The following is a 24,422-nucleotide window of genomic DNA, read 5'->3' as shown; positions in this document are numbered from 1 at the left end:
AAGGAAATAAGGAGGAAGATGAAGAAGGCAGGCTGTTATTCAAAAGTCGTTCTCCCAAGTGCCCAAAGATATGGAGATTTTCTTCAAAGATGCCAAAGGAGAGGCAGGTAGGTATTACTGTAGGGAGAGAATCAGGCTGAGAGATGGGAGGTCCTGGGGTCAAATCTGGACTTATACACTTCTTAGCTGTGTGACCATGGGCAAGAACGCAATCCAAACTTCCCAGCCCTTACTGCTCTTCCGCCTTAGAATTGAGAAGATAGGGGTTTAAAAAAAAAGATGCCAAAGGAAGAGTGTTTTTCTATCAAATGTCTAAGAACCTCACCAAGACTAGGAAACCAATTCACAAGGGTTACATGCCATCTCAAGATAGTTCCAGAGGAAGAGTCTGTTATCTGTGGCATAAGACACAACCACATTAGAAATAAGAGGCACATAAAGGTATAAGAGTGGGCCTAGTTCAAGTCAATAAATATTTACTAGATGCCTATTATGTGCATGGCATTTTTGTCAGGCACTGAAGACAAAGACAAAAATCAAAGAAGTCTTGGCCAGAGCTTACACTATATTGGAGGAGAAGGAATATGGATTCAAATTTTTTTCCAAAAGGGAGATACTGCTAATAAATAACTTCAGGGATAAGTAAAGATCTGTCATAAGGAAGGGGTATATCAGGTGTTCCTTGAAAGAAGCTTAAGGATTCTACAAGGCATATTTAGCGAAAGTACATGCTAAGCATGTGAGAATTCTTGTGCCAATGTCCAGAGTTGGAAGTTGGAATACCATGAATAGGAAACAGCTTGCAAACTAGTTTTCCTGGAAGGCTGTCTAGAGCCAGGATGAATATGTGTATCTGAGACACAATAGGGGATGATAGAGGACTTTTTGCATAGTGCAGTATGAGTTAACATTTTTTTGTCTAGTGTACTGCCCAGACAAGGAAAATTTAACTGCAAAAATACAAGTTTATCTTTTGGAGGACAAGTCAACTTGGACATGGGCAGTGCCCCTCCAAGATGATGAATTTGTACAGCTCACTAATATGGACCAGAAAGTTGGTAGCACTACTTTCAATGTTTTGAACATGGGCCAAAACCAGTCAATTGACAACTTGCAAAGCTATGTATGACCAGTATTCAGATGAGTTCAATACAGGGGAGCTAATTCAGAAATGTAACCATCACCATAGATTCCATATAGGAAAATTTTACCAATAAGTTACAAATCAAATTACATATTGAGAAATATGAAATGAGTGCAGACTCACAATGAAGTCTTGATAAATTTTGAATGGCCACAGATTTTTACTTTACATTTTAAAACAAAGGATTAAGATACAGTGAATTCTATCAAGTGACTAATCAATCTGTGTATATGCAACAAAAATGAATAATGAGCTATGAAATAATTCTGTAATTGGTAAAATTTTACATTTAGTGTGATACCTCTGAATTTCCTCTGGGATCACTCTAGTACTAAAAAAACAACTTGATGTTTAACAAAAAAAATCAAATGTTATTTAAATTGTGTTGAGGGGAAAATGTTCCAAGGAAAATAACTCCAAAAAATATTATTCTAAATAAAACCACCAAAAAACATTTTTAGTAAGAAATATAGAAAGTAGAAAAAATTAGAACTAAAACAGACAGAAACAAACTCACCTAGTAACTTAGCATTTGATAAAACCTAAACCCTCTATCAACTGGGTAACAAATCATTTCACAAAAATCACTGTGGAAACTAGAAAACAATCTAAACCGAAATTAGATTTAAACCAACACCTTATACTAAGATAAATTCTAAATGGAAAAAATTTTGATACAAAATGTCACACCACAGACAAATTAGAGGAACAAGAAATTTCCTTTGAATTCTATAGTAAGGAAAAGAGTACATAACTAAATAAAGGATAGAGAGGATTTTTAAAAATAAAAGACAACTTTTAAGAAGTAACATTTTAAATGTTTTATACAAATAAAACCAATGCAGAAAAAGTTAGGAGGGAAATAGTTAATAGGAGAAAAAATATTTATACGAATCTAAGGTCTCATTTTCAAAATACATAAAGGAAGAAAATTAACTCATTTTAGCAGCTATTCTCAAAAGAAAAACCATCAAAGAATATAAACAGATAGTCTTCAAAGGAAAAAATCCAAACTATCAACAGTCAATTGAAAAAAAAAGTTCTAAATTATTAACAATTAGAGACATATAAATTAAAGCAGCTTACACCTTTCAGATTAGTAAAGATGACAGAAAATGGAAAATGAAAATGTTGGAGGAGCTATAAGAAAACCAGCACATTTGTGCACCGTGAATTGATAAAACCATTTATGAGACAGATTTGGAATGATTTCCCCAAAAGTTACTAGATATCAATCATGCATATATTTTTTCATCTAACTACATACCCATCTACATTACAAAGCGATAAAATAAATATTAAAAAGACCCAGAGGATAACAATATTTATAGCAGTAACTTTTGTAAGTAGTAAAGAACTGAAAACTAAGGGATGTCCATCAGTTGGGGAATGGATGAAGAAATAAGAAATGTGCTATAAGAAATGTGCTATAAGAAATGAAAAAAGGGATGTTTAAAGAAAGCAGGGAAGAGCTATATGAAGTGATACAGATACAGTAAGCAGAACCAAAAGAAAAATGTAGAGTAATATAAAGACAAAAAAAACTTTAAATGACTTAAGAACTCTATCAATGAAATGCCCAACAATTATTTCAGAGGGTTAATGGTGTAAAGCCATCCTTTCCACCTCTTTTTTTTAAACTCTTACCTTCTGTCTTGGAATCAATACTGTGTATTGGTTCCAAGGCAGAATAGTGGTAAGGGTTAGGCAATGGGGGGGTCAAGTGACTTGCCCAGGGTCACACAGCTAGGAAGTGTCTGAGGCCAGATTTGAACCTAGGGACCTCCCGTCTCTAGGCCTGGCTCTCAATCCACTGATTCACCCAGCTGCCCCCTATCCTTTCCACCTTTTGCCAGAGAGGTGATGGAATACACAATAAAACATACATTTTTGGTAATTGCCTTTGTGGGAATTTGTTTTGCTTGACTATGCATTTTTATTACAAGAACTTTTTTTTTCCCGCCCTGTCTTGGGGCTGGGGGAAGAGGATGCAAGGAAAAGAAAATACTTCATTGTACTATAAAAAAGAAAAAAAATCTAATGTATGAAATTGTGTACTGAAGGTAAAACAACTCCCAAATCAGCCTATATATAATACATACAGGAAAAAACCCAATACATATTATTTCTAATTTTATCCTCTGAAATCAGTGGTGTCAAACTCAAAAAATCAAATACTGACAAAGAAAGCCACGAATCAACATTATCTATACAGTACTGTATTTTTCTTTTTTTAACATCTCTCAACGACATTTTAATCTTGTTCAGGCTACACTTAGGGATTTTGCAAACATAGTGAATTTGCCATCTACCTATTTCTTATGATTAGGATTCCCTTAACTGTCTGGCTTACTATGGAAGCATGAAAAGCAGGAAAAAGTGCTTCATAGAGCTATTTTTCTTTGTTAAGTCTATTATTCACATTTCTTTAGTCATTATAAAGAATCTATTTCCTTTTTTTAAAAAAAAATCATATAATCTTAGAATCTTAGAAATCATAAAGTTCAGCCCCATTTTAAAGACAGAGACTGGGGCCCAGAGAAATGGAGTCACCTAACTCTACAATCTAGGGCAAAGCTTGGATTAGAACCCAGGTCTTCAGACACCCAATAACATGCTTTTGCCAATACACTATACTTGTTAGATGAGTGCATGTTTCTAGGACTTCATTTTAAAAATTATATGCTAACCCCCCACCTACCCAAGTCCAGAATTGGTATTAGGAATCTCCCTCTGCCAATTTTCTTCCCCTCCTCCCCCAAACCTTTACCCTTCTGTCTTAGAATCAATACTGACCTTCGTTCCAAGGCAGAAGAATGGTAAGGACTAGAGACAATGAAGGTTACATGACTTGTGGAATCACCTAGCTAGGAAGTGTCTGAGGCAGGATTTGAACCCAGGACCTCATGTCTAGGCCTGACTCTCAAGCCACTGAAGCCACCTAGCTGTCACCCCCAATGTAGATTTTCAGCTACTCTGGAACTTAAAAAGAAAATATCTTTCACAGGATCAAGATAATAACCACTACTTTAAATCCTTATCTTCTGTCTTAGAATTGTTAGTGGTATTAATGGGTGTGAAATGACCTGCCTAGGGTCACACAGCTAGGAAGTGTCTGAGGCCAATTTTGAAACCAGGACCTCCTAATTCCAGACTTGGCTCTCTATCTACTGAGCCCCTGACTGCCCCTCCTTTTTAAATGTTTGTTGGAAAGACTTTGATTATAAGATGGTAAATGTCAAAGTAATTTTTCCACCTTTTTGAAGACAATAAAAGAAAATGTTTATTTGTCCACTTTCCATACTGTATTAAAGGACTAAAAAAAAACCCCTTTCTTGTGACCAAGAAAAAAGGAGAAAATAAGAAAAAAACTGTAAAGTATATTAATTTCTTCTATTATTTTCTCTATTTTTCCTTGGAGGAAAGTGGGAATGAACATCAACACAGGGAAAATTATAAATAGGGTATTTCAAAGATACTTGCTAATTCCAGTCACATATATAATTACCATTATAACTGACAAATGACTGTAACTTTTAGATTTTAATAGTTTCTAATAAAAACAGAGTTCTTGAAGAACTGCATGTCAAAGTTAAAGGAGACACTATGACAAGAGAAGGAGGAATTATTGAACATTAGAATTAAGATATATTCTCAGTGGTAATTGGTCATGCAGGCTTTATCCCTTTCAGTCTCTGGGAACTCATGTTATGGGTAAAGAATTGGCCTCAGTATTAGGAAGACTTGGCTTTTAAATCCTGCCTCTAATACATATTGATTGTGTAAACTAGGTAAGTCATTTAACTTTTCAATACTCTGAGCAACTCTAAAAGTCTCTAAGTTGCAGCGGTGCCAACTTGTATTAATAAGAGATTTTCTTTATCTTGATATTTCCTACACCACAAGTCTAAGTACTATCCTGAACTATTAATTTTTAAGACCTAAGACCATGACTCAATCTCTTGTCATAAGGCTGATCAAACCTATAAATATGACCAATATTTACTCTTATTTTAGTTGTAATCCACTATCAAATGAAGCCAAAGGGTGAGCAATAATGGCACACAAGGTATTTAAAGGATCACCTGAGTTAAGACAAAGCTCTCAATTAAATAGAGAAGTCTAAGGTTGATTCCATTAAAAAATAAACAAACAAACAAAAAACAGCCCATAACCAGTATAAGAAAAGGATATCTGTTCTACAGCTCAATAATGGATGGAAATTTAACTCTCATTCACAAGGGTTCTCACTTTTTTGTAATATGTTGGTTCTAGACTTAGTAGGTCAACCGAGAAACTTTGACATTTGAGTATCATTTGATGCCTAACAAGTTTGCGTGAAACATTAGTTACTGAGTTAAAAAAAAAAGTAAAGTTATAATTTTAAAATAATAAACAAATCAGGATAATTACTATCACTTTAAATGCCTTCAGAACTTCTTTGGGTGAGAAGATTCCTGTATCTTCATTTAAATTAACAGAAGTTAATAATTCTGCCCTTGTCAAAGAATGATCAATTATAGGTTGTTTAGACTCAAGTACTTTTTAATCTTGCTAGTTCAATTTCATTCTCTGCAAAATTTGTAGTTAATTATGTTTTGTTATCCAAACTTATACTTCCAAGTCTGCTCAGCCAGTAGTATGTAAGAAAAATAGAGCTACTAACATTAAGAGTTTTGGGGGTTTTTTGGTTTAAGACAAAGCCCAGTTTCAATCTCTGGCATTACTCTGAAGAAAATGAAACTACTTAAAACATGACTAAAGTTTACTACAAATAATTTTGGCTCTGCTTCTTTGCAGCTTTTTAAGAAATAAGAATGAACTTTAAACAAAGTGTTACTGATATTTAAGGTGGGCTGGTACAGTGGAAAGAAAAGGCCATTTACTATAAGATGAAGTCTTGAGCAAGTTACTTAACTCCTCTACAACTTTAATCTCCTCAAGGTCAACTTTGAGGAGCAAAACAAAAACAAGATAAAAGAAAAGTGAGCCAACCAGAATGTTTTGTTGGAGATGATTGCTATCATTTCTTTTGGTGATACAGTCCTTCCTCTTCCAGGTATGTGAAAGATCCAACAGAATTAAAGGAAAAAGGGATAAGTAACTGAAAAGAAACCAGATTAAAGAAAAACAACAAAAAAACCTTCTCTTTATAGGTTGTTGGGATATCAACTCTACCTTCTTGCTACAGGGCTCCTGTCTGCCGCTAGCTGGACTCATTTGCAGTTTCTAAACTAAGCAAGCTATCTAAGTTTAACAAAGCTGGATATCTGGGGAAGAGGGACTGAGGGAGGTGTACTTGCTTCTGTATTCTCCTTTAAATAATATATCTAAGGTCTGTAGAATTTTGTGATAATCTTAGATATAGGTTTTGCTTGTTTCCAGATACTAGATTGTTGACTTCAGTAGCTGTAGAATGAGGTGTTATAATACTTTAAAAAATATGTTCCTTATAAAAGGCTAAATTGTGAAATTCAATTATTTTGTTCAGTTTTAGCATGGTAAACACATACATTTTGACAATTTTGTCTTTCCTCTGTGCAATTAACTTATGTTCTCTTAGGCAAATCACTTAAGTTCTGAATCTCATTTTTCTCATCTAAAAGATGAGGTTGTATTAGATGATCTCTAAAGTATCTTCAAATTTTAAAATTATATTTATATAAATTAGGAACTTCAGCAATCCTTTTTTAACCTATGCACAACCATTCCGTGTAAAGCAACCTTTTTTTTTAACCCTTACTCTATCTTAGATTTGAACCCAAATCTTTCTGGCCCCAAGGCTGGCACTCTATGCATTGTGCTACCTAGCTTCCCCTTAAAGCAATCTTTTTTTTTTCCCTCAACCCTTACCTTAGAATCAATAGAGGAGCGGGAAATGGGGGTTAAGTAACTTGCCCAGGGTCAAACAGCTGAGAAGTGTCTGAGGTCATATTTGAACCCAGGATGTTCCATCTCTGGGCCTGACTCTAAATCCACTGAGCCACACAGCTGCCCCCTTAAAGCAATCTTGCTATAATTCTCAGTATTGATTGTCAAAGGCAATTCCTTCCATTTTGGACTCTTTCCAAAAGACTAAAGACTAAAGTTTACTACAAAAAATTTCACTTACTCAAGATTTCTAGAGTGAAATGGTATCTTTTAAAAAAGGCCTTTCAAATATGGCCTTGGAAACTTCCTACCTGTGTGACTCTGGGCAAGTCACTTAATCCTAACTGTCTAGCCCTTGCTGCCTGTCTTAGAACTGATACTAAAACAGAAGGTAGGGCTCAAAAAAAAAAATCCTTCCTTTTCTTTGTAGATTGAGTTATTCAGAATGATCTTGTTATTAAAAAAATTCTTCAATTAGAAAATTAGTTAGAAAACTGGCACATATTAAGGATGGGCTAATTAGGTTTGATGCTAAAGAGCTCCTGTTTTTGAAGCCACAGATTCCATCCCTTACAACTATAATGTAATAACCTCAATTTATGGAAACCTATTCTATGAATTAAGGTTGAATTGGTTATTTAGAACTTAGAACAAATGCTTCCAAAGAAAGAAAATCATGTAATATGCTTGTTTCCAGGCAGCACCGTCTACAAGTCTCTGGTGCAGAGATATACAGAAAGTACTATAGGAACCAATTAATATATCTAATTTTTTCCATGGGAAAATACACTCAGAATTCCAAAATGGGATGGTAAGAATGTAGCTCCACTTGGAAGCAGAGATCTCCCCTATTTCCCTCCAACTGGCAAGAAGAAAAAGTGCCAAGAGATTTCTCTAATTCTAGTAGTCACATGGGCAGGTCTCTCATCTTGGAACAGAGACTAGAGTAAGGTTGAAACAGAATTAAGAGTGGAAAATAGTACTATTTTCCTTTACTTTATTCCTCTAGCAAATAGTAATGATGAAATCTCTTATTTGCTTATTACTTTAAGTTTTACCAAATGCTTTACTTGAAAAAAAAACCCTATGACACAGTAATTGTCAAGGGTTAGATTGAATTCCTCAAGGTCAAGAATTCAGACCTCAGGTTTCCCTTGATTCCAAGTCCAACCTACTCTCTACTTCAAGGTAGACTCTTAATATTTGTTGGAACAGACTGACAGGTAGAGCTGAGCTGAGGATATAAGGGTTTGAGATATTGTTATGGTCAAGGGACTCCTGAGAAGAGGGATATTTTTTAGTTGAAGTCAGTAATCTCATCATCCTTGTTCTTTTTTTAGTTCTATGGGATTTGATTTTCTACTGCTATTCCCAATTCTTCATTATAACCAGTTCATTTGTTTCCTTTACACACGGAAGAGAATCTTTCTTGGAACCTCAGCTAAACTCTGTTTTTTTCCTAACACCCTTCTCCTCCCCCCTCCCCCCCAAGCTGTTTAAATATCAGTCTTTCCCATATACCTTAATTTTACTTCTTTCATTAAGTTTTTGCATGTTGAAAGATCCACATGCCTAAATAATAAAAATGGGTATACAAGACTTGAATTTTACCACAGGAATTTAGGAGAAAGCTGAAGTGTTAAAGGGAAGGGTTCAGTGCAAGCGACTTCATCTTGATGGAGATGATAGCCATTGGGTATTGGGGAGAGAACATCCTCCCATCCTTGGCAGTATCAAGTTAAGTGGCAATGAAGGAGAGAAGCAAAAAAGGAATGGAAGCTCCACATTGTAGGTGGGAGAGATGGAAAGTTCCTGAAGCACCAAGTGGAGATGGTCATTTGGGTAAGACATTGAAGTCAAGAACTATTTGAAAAACACTTTAAAGGTGAATTTTTCCTGCCACCTACTTTCTGAACAAAAAACTGGCATAGAGCAAAGAATGCTGCATATGAAAAATAGAAGACAAACTCTCAAATTCTGATTCTGCCACAGACTGAGTTTCAAGTCCTAGTGTGGCCACCTCTATGGATTTGAACAAATCACCGTACTTCTTGTGCCTCCGTTTTCTAAATAAGAAGGTTGGACTAGATTATTTCCTAGGTCCTTTCTAATTCTTAGTCTCATGACACTTCTTTTCCCTCTTCCCCATAGTCTCAAGAGATAGCTTTAGCTCATTCATTAATATGATTAGAAAAGAAAATCTGATTCAAAGAAGTCACAGTGTATTTTAAAAACAAATATTTGACTATAGGGATTTGAATTAATTTGTAGTATTATTTCCCTTTACTAATGTGAAAAGAACCATTGCAAACTATTAAGCCCCAAATCAACTATTATTGGATATGCTTTTAAAATCAAAACTAAGGGCAAACAGAAGCAGATGACTGATTGGGGGTGGGGGGGCTCCCTTTCCTGAAATAACACTTTTCTTTAAATTTCAACTATAACCTCTCTGATCAGAATGTTGTTCACAAATCCCTCAAAAGCAGAGATATACATTGTAAAAATTCCTCATAGGAACACAAATCTGGAATAACATTTAATACACCTCTAAACAACATAAAGGCTCTAAATACTTCCAGAAATAATATTAGCATATCATAAAAATATTCTTTTATATTTATATTAACGTGTTATAAGACTAATACATATTAGCTATGTAACCATGGACAAATCCTTTAATCTCTTAATGTCCAAGACTCAAAAAAATAGAAGGATGGTTGGCCTCCTGAAAATAGTACAAGAAATGTCCTCAAAGGGATGTACCTACAATTAAAGAAATCAGGTCTGTAGATGTATGTACACACACAAACACATAGAAAATGCCTCATCTAATATTAGTTAACCAAGATAAATTTAAGAAAACCAATGTTACTGGGTACTATTACTGTCACTGGAACAAGGTTAGCAAGTGGGAAGTATCTTTTTGCTTTGTGTGGCAGAGGGATTTTTACAGGGTGTGGGTAGCTGTGATTCCTCTTGAAAAGAGTTGTCAGATTTAGAGAAACACAAGGGAATTTGAGGAAATGCAGGGAAAACTCAGGAGAATTGGAGAAATGCAGGGGGAAAGGAAGGATGGGCACAATAAGCAGTGAGGAAATGCTAAATGGTACAGTGGCCAGGGGGATAGTGTTAGACATGAAATCAGGAAAACCTGAGTCTTAAAGCTTGCTTCAGAATTCAATACCTCAGTTTTCTCATCTAAGGATCATTTCTCATAAGGATCATTAAAATAGCACTTATGTCATAGATGATTGTGGTGATCAAATGAGATGTTATTATCATTATTATCATCAGAGTAATAGCATGCTATTGGTTCTTGCAGCAATAGGGTGGGGATAGATTAGAATACATAATTTTATTCCAATCATTTATGTAAGATATACCTAAGGCATCATAAAAGTAGGAAAAGCACTAGGATTTGGAGTCAAAGGATCTGGGTTTGATATTTAACATTTGCAGAGTGACAATGGTAGCCACTTAAACTATCTGAGCCCCAATTCCTTAGCTGTAAGGGTTGGACTAGATGATCTCTAAGATCTCGACTAGCTCTAAATCCTATTGTCCTTAGGGGCAGTTATGCCAGGAACAGTAAAAATTGCCAATTAACTATGTATTCCTGATGGCTTCTTCATTTTACAATATACTGTAAAGGCATATTTATGTCAATAGCATGTTCTAATTTGGTGATGATGGGAAACTTTGGCAAGAGTTTGGTAAAAACCCATTCTCTAACTATATAAAGAGAAAATAATGGGATATTGAAATTATTTGTGAAATTATCAATAAGTATAAACCCCATTAAAACTAATACTATTAAAAACCAGAGTATTTCAAAATTTTAATCATTTTTCCTCTAATCAAAAATAACTGCATTTTATACATGTAACCAACTGTTTCATCTAAATTCTTAAGATTTTTCTGATTTGACAGCCTGGAGCCCTACTATAGTACAGAAGGCCAACGTCCACTATTTCCTGATTTACAGGTTTTTTTTCTCATTGTTTTCATTTATTTCATTTTGATTAAATAAGCAATGTTGTAAAGCAGAATTAGGCCAGGACATAAGGTTAGAAAATTTAGGCTTGAAGTTCTGGTTCTGCTGCTTTGTAATCTCTGCCTTGAGAACTTGGGCCAGATGATAGGATTGAACTAAATGATCTCAAAAACCTCTTCCAGTCCTGTCATTCTATGACTTTTTTTAGTTTCTACATTTCTCATTACCTGTCTTTGGAGTCAGTTCACCTATTTTAAGACAGGTTAATGGGCTTGGAAACTCTCTCGGCACTTTTCATAATTAGTCCTATCCATGGGGAAAACTTTTTTTATGCTCAAACACATGTAAATTTCAGGATTTTGAATAATCTTTAGACTTACTTTGCAGAAAGCAAAATTACTCTATAAGTGTACCACAGTTTAAAAAAAGGTGCTGATCAAGAAATCATTACAGACAAAAAGCCCTTTTTTTAAAGCCCTTACCTTCTATCTCAGAATCAATATTAAGTGGAAGAAGAGGAGTGCTTAGAGCTAGGCAATTAGGATTAAGTGACTTGCCCAAGATCACAGATGAAGGAAGTGTCTGAGGCTGGATATGAAGCATGGTTCTCCTGACTCCAGGCCTCGTCCTCTATCCCCCCCGAGTCATTTAGCTGACCCTACAAATTGCACATTAACAGCAGACTTGAAAGGTCAGGAAAAAAATGTTCTTAGACCCTAGTTTAGACTCAACAATTTGTTGTTGTTCAGGTGTGTCCTACCTTTATGACACCATTTTGGGTTTTCTTGGCAGGGATGGTGGACTGGTTTGCGACTTCCTTCTCTAGCTCATTTTATAGATGAGGAAATTGAGGCACAGGTTAAGTGACTTGCCCACCTTGGCCACGATCACCCAGCTACACCCAGAAAGATGAGGCCTCCTGACTCTAGGACTGTCACTCTATCCACTGTGCTGTCTACCTACCCAACTACTAATGGTATCTATGCTTAATTGCTGGCCCCTTAAGAATTTAAATCGTTCTTCCCCCACCCCCATCAAACCAGTCGCTGTCTACAAATTGCTTCAATTGGCCTCATGATTAAATGTGTTTTATAAGCCTCAGAAAGTCTAATATGTTGGTGATAAAATCACCAGTATAGACAACAATGTTGGCTGAAAAAAAAATGTTATGAGATAAGAGATATGACTTATGAGCCTTCTTTGACTTGCCTTAATAACAGTGAAGGAATTAACAAAGGGAAATTTTATTCTGGATTAGTTTCTTCTTGAATAGGGAAAAGTGGTTGCTAAAGTGGATATGAGAGAACATTTGGGGAAAGTTTACTTCACAGAATTTATGACAAAGAAAGGAAATCCGGGCATAATTTCAAAAGCACCACAATTTGGAAAGCATATTTTTAAGCTACTAAAGCTTTTAAAATGCAGTAATTTGGGAAACTCTACTAAAAGGATTCAGAGGAAAGCTAGGTAGATTCCCTAAAATGCTTCAGAGAAGGTCAATAGGGATGAGATTAGAAGTAATCTAGAATGGAATTCTGAAAACAGAGACAATTTCAATGAAAAAGATAAACGGGATATTTCTGAAGAAATTGAAGTAGATGCACAGAGAACAATTTATTTTTAAAAGCTGGCAAGAATGAATATTTATTAAGCACTATCTATATTAATTAATAGGAGCTGAGGGAGATTTAGGAAACTAAAGAAAACAAAAAGGTTTGTGAGACAAGGGAGAATCATAAGGAATAATAGTAACCTTGCTTGGGGCAGAAGGGTTCATTTTTAAAAAGGGCTGAAGCTAACATTCTTAAATTTGTTTTCTGAATTATTTTAATAATAGAAATGATAATCTCTGAGATAAGTAAAACAGGAGAGCATCTAAGAACCTCTGATAAATTCAAATCATCTGTCCCAGATGAACTATACCTTTGGGTGTTAAAAAAAATGATAGATGTAAATGCTGAGCTACTATCTGCGTTTTTTGAAAATATTGTGAATATTTTTTTGCAAAAAAAAAGTGCAGCTAAAATAATAGAGGCTGGTAAATCTTTGTAGATTTCTTGATAGAAGACCTCATTTTAAAAAATACATGAGAAATGGAATTCAAATTAATGAAAATAAAAGCCACTTTCCAACTGATAAATGCTCAAAGGCTATGAACAGGCATCTTTCAGAGAAAGAAATTCATGCTATCAATAGCCATATGAAAAACTGTTCTCCCTAATAATTAAAAGAAACAAAGTAAATTAACTCAAGGTTCTATCTCATACCCATCAGACTGGCAAAAAATAAAATAAAATAAATGTTGTAAACTCTATGGAAAAACAGAAAGAGTAATGTACATAGTTGTGAAATGGTCCAGAAAGCAACTTGGAAATATGTCCAAAAAATTATTAAACTGTGTATACCCCTCAATACAACAATACTACTAAGTCTATACTCCAAAGTAATCAAAGAAAGAGGAAAAAGACCCATGTGTACAAAAATATTTATAGCAGCTCTTTTTGCTGTGGCAAACAATTAGAAACGGAGAGGGTATTCTTTAACTGGGAAACAATGAATTATGATAAAAGAATGTGAATAGATTACTGTGCTATAAGAAATGAAAAAGGAAGAAACCTGAGAACACTTATATGAACTGATGCAATATGAAATGAGAACAGAACAATTCATACAATAACAATAATATGAAAGACAACCATAAAAGATTTTAAGAACTCTGACCAACTCAGTGAGAAACCATGATTTTGGGGAACACATTTTGGGGAACCTGCTGCTTACAGTGGGTAATGGACTTAAAAATACTGACCGAGACATGTATATTTTAGACATGGTTAATACAAGTTTTTATTTTTATTTGGCTTTACATATTTCTGAAAGGGGCTTTGTTTTTTCTTTCTCACTGGGAGAGTAAAAGAAAACTGGTAGGTGAGAAAAAGGTAGACTTTTTAAAAAAAGTTCTTCATTAAGAAAAAAAATATGGATAATAAGGAAGATACCCCAAGACTAGAAAAGGGGAAATGTCTTTATAATCTGTCAACTACAGGTCAATGAGCTTAACTTTTAATTCTAAGGAAAACTATAAAATGAATAATTAAAGAAATGGTTGAGGAACATTTAAAAAATGATGTACTAATTAAAAAGAGCTAATATGGGTCCATGAGTTAATGAATCATGTACCATTAAATTTTTTTAAAAGGCTAAGGAAAATGCTGTGGTAGTTATCTTAAATTTTGGCAAAGCTTTTAAACTAGCTTATGCTAGTTTTGTTGAGAATGGAGAGATATGGCTTAGAAGGATGGATTCAGATCTGATGGGTCAGTCAGTCTAGAGTATTGCTTGTGACTCCATATCAACATGGCAGTTTCTGCAGAGGAATTTAACTCCCTGAGATCTGTGTCATGGCTCATTAAATTTATAGGTAACACAAAGCTGGGGGAAGAAATCTCCCACAGAGTGGATGGCACAACCCATATCCAAAAATATCTTGGCAGGCTCAGCGCACTAAACTAAATCTATTAAGATGAAACTCAATAGGAATAAAAGAAAAACTTATACCTGGGTGTAAAAATTAATTTCTTTAGTATACATAGATAGAAGTTGTTCTGAAAAAGATCTAAGAATTTTAATGTTACAAAATTAAGGAGACAACAATGTAATGTGGCAGTCAAAAAAGTTAATGCTCTCTTGAGATGAATTAAGAGAGGCATTAACTTCCAGGAATGGAGAGGGAGATAATAATCTGGACGCCACTGTTACAGAAGGACACTGAAAAACTAGAGAAATGTCCAGGAGAAGGCAACCAAGATGATAAGGGTACTTGAGTCCATAATTCTCCAGGCATATGAGCATCACCTGAAGGAATGGGCATGTTTATCCTGAGGGGGGGAAAAATCACAAGGGGTACATGATAGTTGTCTTCATGAATCTGAAGGGCTATCACATTTAACAGGATTAAACTCATTTTGTTTGACTACAGAGGGAAAAATACTAGCAACAATGAAATTATAAACTAGACAAATTTAAGTTTTAGATCAGGAAAATTTTCAGAATAATCAAACCTGTCTATAAGTTGAATGGGTATTCCTTTGAGGCATAGTGAGTTCCCCCTCCCTTGGATGTCTTTTAGATAGAGGCTAGGCAACAAATCTGTTACCTGTTATAATGTGAATTTATCTGGTATATTTACTAAGCTAGATAGCCATTAAGGTCCCTTCCAATTAAATTCTGCACTTGCCTATTTTCTTTATTTTATCCATTTATTCCTACATTGACTTTTCAAGATCAGAACTACCTATTTATTTATATGGATGGTTTCAATCCATTCTCTAAAGACTCTTATTTGATCAACCACTTGCTTATTACTAGATCCTATATGGAACTTTAAATTATCAGGTCCTTTAGAGTACCAAGCCATTGATACAGAAGAGGATGGACTACCCAGCATGTCATTCTTTACTATTGTTGGAAAGATCTAGTTTCTCAAAGTTTGTTGAATTAATATATCTTGTTCTCTAATTTTTCCCTTGAAAAAATTACAGCAAACCAGACTGATGGGTGGAGGGGGGGGGGAATTATACAAGACAGTGAAATAATTCTGTAAACATTTATAGTGTTTCAGTACACTGTAACTTCTGATGCTCAGGCTTTAAATGTTTATCAATAAAGATATACAAATTTTATATACTTTACTTTTATAAATGGAGACCTGTACTAACTCCTCACATGCATCATAAAGACAACTGAGCTCTTTGGAAAAAGTATTATACATATAATTATGCTATTAGCTTAACTGATGGCACCTATGCACCAACAAACTAATATTAATAGGTGCTTAATAAATTCTTAGTGAAGCAAATATAATAGAATTTGATCATGAAAACTCAAATTTTGACAATGAAGCTCAAATACTTTATTAGAAAGACAATTTAAAAACAATGTCTAAACTTTTCATTATATTCCAAATATAACTATATTACTTCAGGTGCATTAGAGACTTTTTCAGAATGAAAAACTCACTGCCTGACAGTAAAATTCAAAATGACATTTTCACAATGAATTAAACGTAGGTTTTTAAAAAATTATCTATGCAGAAAAAATTAGAGGTAGCATGATTTAGTAGCTAGAAGGCCAATCTTGAGGTTAAGAAGACCTAGGTTGAAGCTCTGCTTCACATACATATATATCAGCTGGACAAGATTTAACTTCTCAAAGCCTCATGCTACACTATAAAACCATCAACTATAGATAAACTGCCTGATCTGTAATGGAGGGAGTTAATGATGAAATCATACATCTTGACACACAAATATGTACAGAAAATAGTTGTTTTTTAAAAAGGCAAACTTTTCCTTAAGTGAAATGTGATCTCTCTCCCCTCTCAAAACAAAACTGAAAAACCTCTTCCACCAGCCATTTTATGGAAATGAAATATGGCAAGGTAACAATAAAACAGCCAAACTCTAAGAAAATAAAATATTCTACAATTCTAAGAAAGTAACAATATAAATACTGAATATAAACCTTTTCAAGAGAATTTTATATAAAACCAGTTCCATGGTTTTAAATGAACAAGTTCAAATTCTTTTACTCTTTCACTATACAGCTCTTCTTACAGTTGTATTTGTCTACCCTACACATAATAAAATGAAATAAGTAGATATAAGTATTCTATCTGGAACATGATGGAGCTAAAGACTACTTTGCTGTACAATAAACTTTTATTCTACAATAATAATTGTAACAACTGTTGGCAACTGTAAAATTACAGTATACATCTATCCTAAGAACAGAAGCCAATGTTTAATGAAATGTTAAGACATTTACAAAATATTTTCTTAAAAACCAGTTAACTCCTTCGCTAATATACAATGAGAAAAGCCAAATCAGCCTACCTTTTCAGGAAGTTACAAATGAAAAGGATATTCTGATTTGGAATAGAACATAATTTTCATCTGCTGCATTTAAAAAAATTTTTATTAGTGGTGATATTTCCCTGTATGTTTCCAACTACTGCCAGCATTACAGTAATAAAATTGTGATCAAAAGAATGTTTAGAGGATGTATACCAAAGTCAAACTCATGAAAATAAGATCAACTTATTTATCCCTCTTTATACACGGTAGTGAATGCAAAACTGCTAGATGTTCTAAATATTTATTATAATATTTTCTTTCTACTAAACCCTATGTAAGAGCAAAATTTAAAAAGTGTACCTTTGAGAAAATATCAGCTTCTTTTAAAAACTGCATAAAAAAAATTTCGAGATGCACGTGCTTATTACTGTGTTTCCACAAACAATACTGCTATCTGATCTTCGACTTGAATTGCCAACAAGTGCACTTTTTGATAGTTTGCCTCCAACGAAATCAATTTCAAAAAACTCAAAGAGAAAACAAAGCCTCGGACCAAAAATGGCAGATTTAAAGTACTGTGATATTTTATTACTACTTAATGGAAATGAATTTCACTGTTCAGACTTTTAAAATGCTAAATATAGGTGAAATCCTTATGAATAAAAGAAATTCCAGTTACTAAAAACTAAACTATATCACCATAAAAGATTTATGTTTTCTTAAAGATAAGTCTAGTAGCTTTCATGGAAGCTAGGACTCTGAACCTCATGCAAACATTTCGTATCTCCTTTCCCTATGAAAAGGACAAAAAGCAATGAGCATTATAAATGGCATTGAATTCTCTTAAAGGTTAAGGACAAAATCCTATCCTTGCCTCTTTCTCAGAGAAAGAAAAAAATGGTATATATATGGAGAAAAAGAATGAGAGGGGGAGGGGAGGAGATTGAAGGAGAGGAGGGGGTAGGGAAGGAGGGAGGGTGAGAGAGGGGGGTTGGGGAAGGAAGGAAGGAAGGAAGGAAGGAAGGAAGGAAGGAAGGAAGGAAGGAAGGAAGGAAGGAAGGAAGGAAGGAAGGAAGGAAGGAAGGAAGGAAGGAAGGAAGGAAGGAAGGAAGGAAGGAAGGAAGGAAGGAAGGAAGGAAGGAAGGAAGGAAGGAAGGAAGGAAGGAAGGAAGGAAGGGAGGGAGGGAGGAAGGGAGGGAAGAGGAGTGAAAGGAGGATGAGACAGAGAGAAAAAGGAAGGGAGTGGTAGAGTGTAAGGGGTTGAGAGAAAGAATTCATTTTTGGCCAGAAACCTTTCTTTGCAGCTCCAGTTCCTCCATATGAGCAATACAACTATCTTTATAATGTATCCGAAGAGAAACAATAACTTCATTTGCAAAGGAATTTTAACAAATAGCAAATGATGATTTGTTGAAGATGGGATAGGAAGCATAATTATTACATAAATGGTTGAAAATCTTCTACTAGGTGCCTAACTGCCACCACAATTAAAGAAAAAATAAAAGTCAACAAAAACAACAACAAAAAGGAGAAACAAGGAAAAAAAACTGTTGATACTTGATTTTTCTCAGAGGCTCATCTGAACAATGTCCTAAAGGTTCTGTTTTATCAGTAGGCCTTTAAAACACACAGTTCAATTTGTTTCTGGAATGTAATTTTGTTTTTAAATCCAACACCACCATTATAGTTTTCGTGCAATAATTCTGGACTTTGGAAATTCACTTCAGGCAAAAGAATACAGTAAACAATTTAATGCTACCACTATCCAGAAGACCAAACATATTATTAAAAAAAAATGCAAACTTTTGCTTAAAAATCTGGCTACCTACAAAGCTACAATTTTGTGGGTTTTTAAAAAAAGTAAAGCCAAACCCCTGATGTATTTCTTTAGTTTTTCTTATTTCACTTTTCCAAAATAATAATGATAAGCATAAATAATTTTAAGCCATTAGCCAATCTTCTATAGTTTTCTTCCTATGAAGTCTTAGACAGTATTTATTTTTTAATCTAATTTTATTCAACTATTTTTCTCTGTGTGTATGTACATAAGTATATGCACAAAGAGAAAAAGAAAATTTCTACATACAATTTACACAATAGATTAATACATACACACATAATATATACATACTAATAAGACCGCATGATTTTTGGTAAAAAAGTACATGCTTTTTCTACCACACTGTTCTTGCATTGATCTTACATAAGTAATATAAATCTTTTGCAATAACTAAAGCATGTACTACTGCTGATCCAGGATTTTAATAACTTGTAGGTTAAAAAAAAATACAATGCCTAGAACACTGTTATCAAACAAATATGTTTTATTGGCAGCTAAAAACAGAATTCACCCAACATTGAAACTTTTTTTATATTTTTTTCTTTCTTTCTTTTTACTCACTGCAGTACGAGGAACAAATCACAGACACTTACTTTGGAGATCACAGAGACCATGGTGTAGATTTTACAAAATCATTTTTTAAAATCTCTGTATTGTGCTCCTCAAATGACTACGAGCCAGTCTTTGTTTTGCTTTGTTTTTTTTTTTTTTGCCAAATAGCAGAAACATAAAATATCACAGCTTTGTCTATACTTTAAAATTCTGCAGCAACCTAAAGACATGGACAGATACACCACCGACTGTTGTTTTCAAGTATATCAATTTCCATATCAACCTAATAGAAGTATCTAAAAAATTCACTTTCTTCCATAGGAAGTCTTTGTTTGACAAGCTGTTATTCATCTCTTTGACGTTTTAAAAGAATCTGGGGCAACATTTGAATTTTATCAGAAAATAAAAAAATGTTTACCTACCATGTTCAAATTAAGAACAGTGTCTATACAAGTCAGTTGTACAATTATTTAAGTGAAAGATGAACATGAACATCAGATTAACTTAATTCTGGCAGACAAAAGTGAACTACTAAGGTCCAGTCAGCCATTTATCTATTACAGAGAGATGACAACTTTACAAAAGGTATCTTTTACCTACTGAGTGATGATTATGTCCCCTCAGTTTCTGTGCTTTCTACCACTGGTTCACTTTCTATATCAGCTTCTGTGTCATTCTTCTCTTTGTTTAATTCACTTGAAGATGTCAGTTTTTCATAAAGTTCAGGATCATTCTGTACTTGTAAAGGTGGTGGTTGATTATCTGTCTCTGTATTTTCACCATTTACCTGGGGTACATTATCAGCTTTTCGTTGAGGACTGGGCCCTTCAAAATAATCAAAAACTCGTGGGTGTGGATGTGGGACCCAGGTATTCTGAATTCTGTCTCTTCCAAAACGATTCCCATTAATTTCACGGCAGAAATCAAAATCTCTGTCATCTCTATCCCTTTGTCTTTCCCAGGGTCTTCTGCGGTCATCAAAATCTCTGTGAGCATCCTGTCCAAATCCTCTGTTCCAAATGGGACCACTTCGAGGATCAAATCTATAATTTCCATGTCTAAATCTACCTCTATCTTCATGGAAGCCTTTGGGACCACCATAGAGAGGTAAAACACGATGTTCTCTTTCATCAAAATCTCTATGCCCCCAAGGCTTATCTGAATTAAAACCAAAGTGATCTCTTCTACCAAGGTTATCTAAACCTGGTCTTATAAGATTTTCTCTTATATCTATATGTGGTCTTCCAAAGTGTTCCCTTCCATCTATTGGAGGTCTCCCTGGACCTTCTCTTGGATCTACAGGTCGCCCTACTACATCCCTAACATCAACTGGTGAAGGTCTACTAATGGTCTCTCTGTTTTCCATAGGAGGAAAACGATAATCTCTATCTCCTTCCTGTTGAATACTATCATTCCCAAGTGGTAGCCTTTTTTCTGGATTAGGAAGATGATCTATATTTTGTCTTAAAGGAGCTGGAAAAGGTCTCTCTGCCTGACTGAAAATATCTCCTGGAGCAAAAGGACCACGAGGTGGAGGATGAAGGGATGCATCAAGGATTGCTGGAGGAGGGATTCCTCTTTGCGGTGGAAGTCCAGGTTGCATTAAAGGGAATCTTGGCCCAGGAGACTGTGGTATAAGTCCCGGACGAATATCTAATATTGGTATTCCAGGCATCCGCTGGGGAATATTTAATGGGGGCAAGTTTTGAGGCCCAGTTGGTGGCTGTGGTCCCAGCATTCCAGAATTACTTGGAACATTTGGTGGTTGAACTCCCAGGAGTCCAGAATTGCCAGGAATATTTGGGGGTGGTACCCCCAAGAGTCCAGAACTACCTGACACATTAGGTAGTTGTGGTCCCAGAATTCCAGAACTACTTGGAATATTTGGTGGCTGTGCTCCGATAATTCCAGAACTACTGGAAACATTAGATGGCTGTACTCCCAGAATTCCAGAATTGCTGGACACATTTGGTGGCTGTCCACCCAGAATTCCAGAACTGCTTGACATATTTGGTGGCTGTCCACCTAGCATTCCAGAGCTACTTGTGACATCATTGTGGATCACTAAAATGGAAAAGACAGAAAACAAAATTATAAATATTCATTAAACTAAAAAGTACCTAATATAAAATGTATTCACAATAGGGAATTTAAGTTACTGATGTGATATTACTTTGAAAATATTAAATTATGTAGAAGGACCAAAATACTTAGCAATTTTGATAGATGGTAGTCAGCCAAGGAAAGTACTAGATTACTCAAAATGTAAAAAAAAAAAAAGCACAAACCCAAAGCTATCTATATCTTGCCATCACTTAAAATTTGTATTATAAAATTTCTTACAAATGTATGTGAGCTGGGCAATAATACCCATGAATCTTGGCACTGTGAATCATATATTCCCCCATCTCCAAGTTCTACTAAAGAGCTAGAAAGATGAGGTGGTAAGTTTTAAATAAATTCTTGGGTATGATATATGCTGGTTTTATTTTATGGGCTATGGGAATGGAAACTGGTCATATTTGGGGAGTTAGGGATTATTCTTAATACATTTACTTTCTCAATTATTTTTAAAGGAAATTTTAAAGACTAGAACTTCTGGTCAAATTGCTTGGTAAACCGAACACTTTCTGTAATCTGAAATCTCCTTTTGACTTGTCATATATGTTTTTTATAAAGTACAATTCCTAGATTAACAGGATTGTTTTTTAAGCCCTTGAGTGATTAAAAACAATTAGTTGGAAAAAACTGGTGTCAAATTTCTTATATAAGACAAGAAGTAAAAACCATGGGCTACTTTTTTCACTAGTAACTTGAGAAGACTAGATTACAATAGCTATGTTGAAGGAAGAATTATCTATTACATATTAAGTGAAATTTAAAAAAATTTAACCTTGTTAAGATATGCTTATTTATTTTCAAAAGACAGTGAAAACTATTTTTGACATCAAACTCATTTGATACAAACCTTAATATATAAAATTTATTGTTAAACCACACTTTGCCGATCACTTGCTAGAATTCAAAATGATTAATTTTCCCCTTCTCTTAAAGATCTCAATTACCTGTAAAATGAGTAATTTGAACAAAAATCTAGGATTTTTTCTAGTTTTTAATTTTGTGATTTTTGGCTACAGGGTTATGAGAGAATATACTGCTTTGAATAGAAATTTCAGAGGTTCCTCAAAAAGTTAATGTATATGCATTTCTCTCTTGCTATGTGGCCTGCCAAGCCAAGAAGGGCTTAATGGTAATAAATACCAATTACCTAAACTTGTAATGTCTAAAAGTATCTATGTAGCTCTTTTATTTTTTATATATATGTAGAATCTAGCATACTTTTCAATTTCCAATATAATAACAATCAAATTTTTAAAAAATCTAGCTGAAAAATCAAAATATAAATCTATTTGATGGAAAAACACTAAAAATGTTTAGACTAGAATTAATGATCTCATCAAATGAAACAGAACTACAGTAGACAGTATATGAATATTGCTCTTTATAATCCTGATGCTAATGTATTACAATTGCTCCCTAATATTTTTAGGGTAGGGCTAAATCAATAAGACAAAATCCTATACTACTTTAGAAAACTGCCTGAATTCATTTGAAAAAGAAAACATTACATTTAAGTTGTTCATGATATTCCTCTGTGTGTGTGTGTGTGTGTGCGCGTGCGCGTGTGCATGCGCATGCATACCTGCCTCTGTCTGTCTCTCTATCAGGAATGGAGACAGGCAGGTAGGGGTTTCTGGAACATGTTTCTTATTATTTATTACCTTGTCTGGTACTTTCGCTAGAAGAAAGCTGGTGGTCTGTGAGGTGTGACAATTTTTCTTCTGACTCTGGTTGGTTACTTGGAGGATTAAAGACACTTCCAGCTGATATGGTTGAAGTAGCAAGACTACTAGATACAGAGCCAACTGGCAAAACAAGGTTACTAAAAGCAACATCTTTCATTGTCTCTGGAGTCATGGATATAGGAGGCTGTACCAGAGCTGTTTAAGAGAAAGGAATCTTGTTAAAGGAATCTGTAAATAATCCATTTCAATAGAAAATTTTAAAAATTATTAGAAAAAACTTATACTAGTAGTTGTGGAAGATAAAATGCTGAAAAAGACATGGCCCTTCTTCATTTAATAAATACCTATTAAAACATTTACATCCATCACTACTGACCTGATTAATATTTTATCAATCTAAATGTCCTGGTTTGTTCTATCCATAGACAATCCAGTGGTAGGTTTTACAGATATTATTATCATGTTCATTTAATTGGGTTGTTGAGACTCAAATGAAACAAATAAGTGAAGTCAGGAATTATAACAAAGAAAAATGATGTAGATATAAATTTAAAATTGGTTAAAGACAAACTGTATAGTTAACATATAAATATGTAAAGTATCTTTTGGTCCTCTTAATGATTTTATTCATACACACACACACATGCATACAAAGCAGGCTTTTACCAACTTAGTCTCAATAATCTCAATATAGCTATGAAACCAAAATAGATGCAATAGCTATAATAAGTGCCATGTAATTTATTTCACAAAGAGGAATCTCTAAAACCAAAGATTTATAAAATATGGTAGATAAAATCAACTTGCTGTCAGTGCTGAGAAATGATAGTAAAGGGCAGAAACAGAGTATTCACCGACATAACTGACAGTGAATGAGAATACAATGTTATTTAGTATGGGGACAAATAGGCTTACATAACTATAGTTCTTCAGGTATTCATAGTATAATGTCAAAAATAATAATTCCAAGTAATTTATAAACAGTAATGCAGTACATGTATAGATTAAAAAAGGAAAAATAAAATAAAACAAATAATTTTAATGTTATCCAAAGGGTACTATGTCCATTATCTGTAAAATTCATTTACATAGAATATATACCAGAAATTTTTGATGTGTAAGTATTTTAGTGGAGACTAAGATAAATTATAAATCAGAATTAACATTAACTTAATATTTGCCTAAATCATTTATAATTAGGAGCTCTCCTCTGGGCAGACTTCTGTCAAACTAGATTAGAAAGTAAAAGTGATGTTACTGGAATCATTTGCAATTTCCTTCTTCAGTGGATTAAGGCAAACAGAGGTTAACAAACATGCCCAGGATCACACAAATATTGAGTGTCTGAGGCTGGATTTGA

The 24,422-nt window shown here is 34.2% G+C and overlaps 1 protein-coding gene across 10 annotated transcripts in view; it reads right to left on the bottom strand.

The window, feature by feature from the left end:
- The window catches only part of SCAF8 (SR-related CTD associated factor 8), a 260,824-nt gene that overhangs the window by 142,161 nt on the left and 94,241 nt on the right, over positions 1–24,422 (bottom strand). For 7 of the 10 annotated variants that reach the window (XR_001627207.2, XR_008916713.1, XR_001627208.2 and 4 more), the window contains exons 19-20: positions 23,039–23,257; positions 19,853–21,320 (exon numbers count right to left, since the gene is read on the bottom strand). Coding sequence is in view for 5 of the 10 variants with exons in the window: in XM_016428984.2 (XP_016284470.1) it covers positions 19,867–21,320; positions 23,039–23,257 (1,673 nt within the window). In the remaining 5 variants the exon portion in view is untranslated. Of the gene's footprint in view, positions 1–19,170; positions 21,321–23,038; positions 23,258–24,422 lie in introns of those variants that run through there. The other 3 variants (XM_016428986.2, XM_016428983.2, XM_016428987.2) reach the window with 1 other exon arrangement.

The sequence above is a fragment of the Monodelphis domestica genome, chromosome 2 (genome assembly GCF_027887165.1).
Source record: "Monodelphis domestica isolate mMonDom1 chromosome 2, mMonDom1.pri, whole genome shotgun sequence".
In the NCBI taxonomy this organism is placed as follows: Eukaryota; Metazoa; Chordata; class Mammalia; order Didelphimorphia; family Didelphidae; genus Monodelphis; species Monodelphis domestica.
The sequence above is the reverse complement of the archived record's forward strand: the minus strand, read 5'-3'. Positions and strand labels throughout refer to the sequence as shown.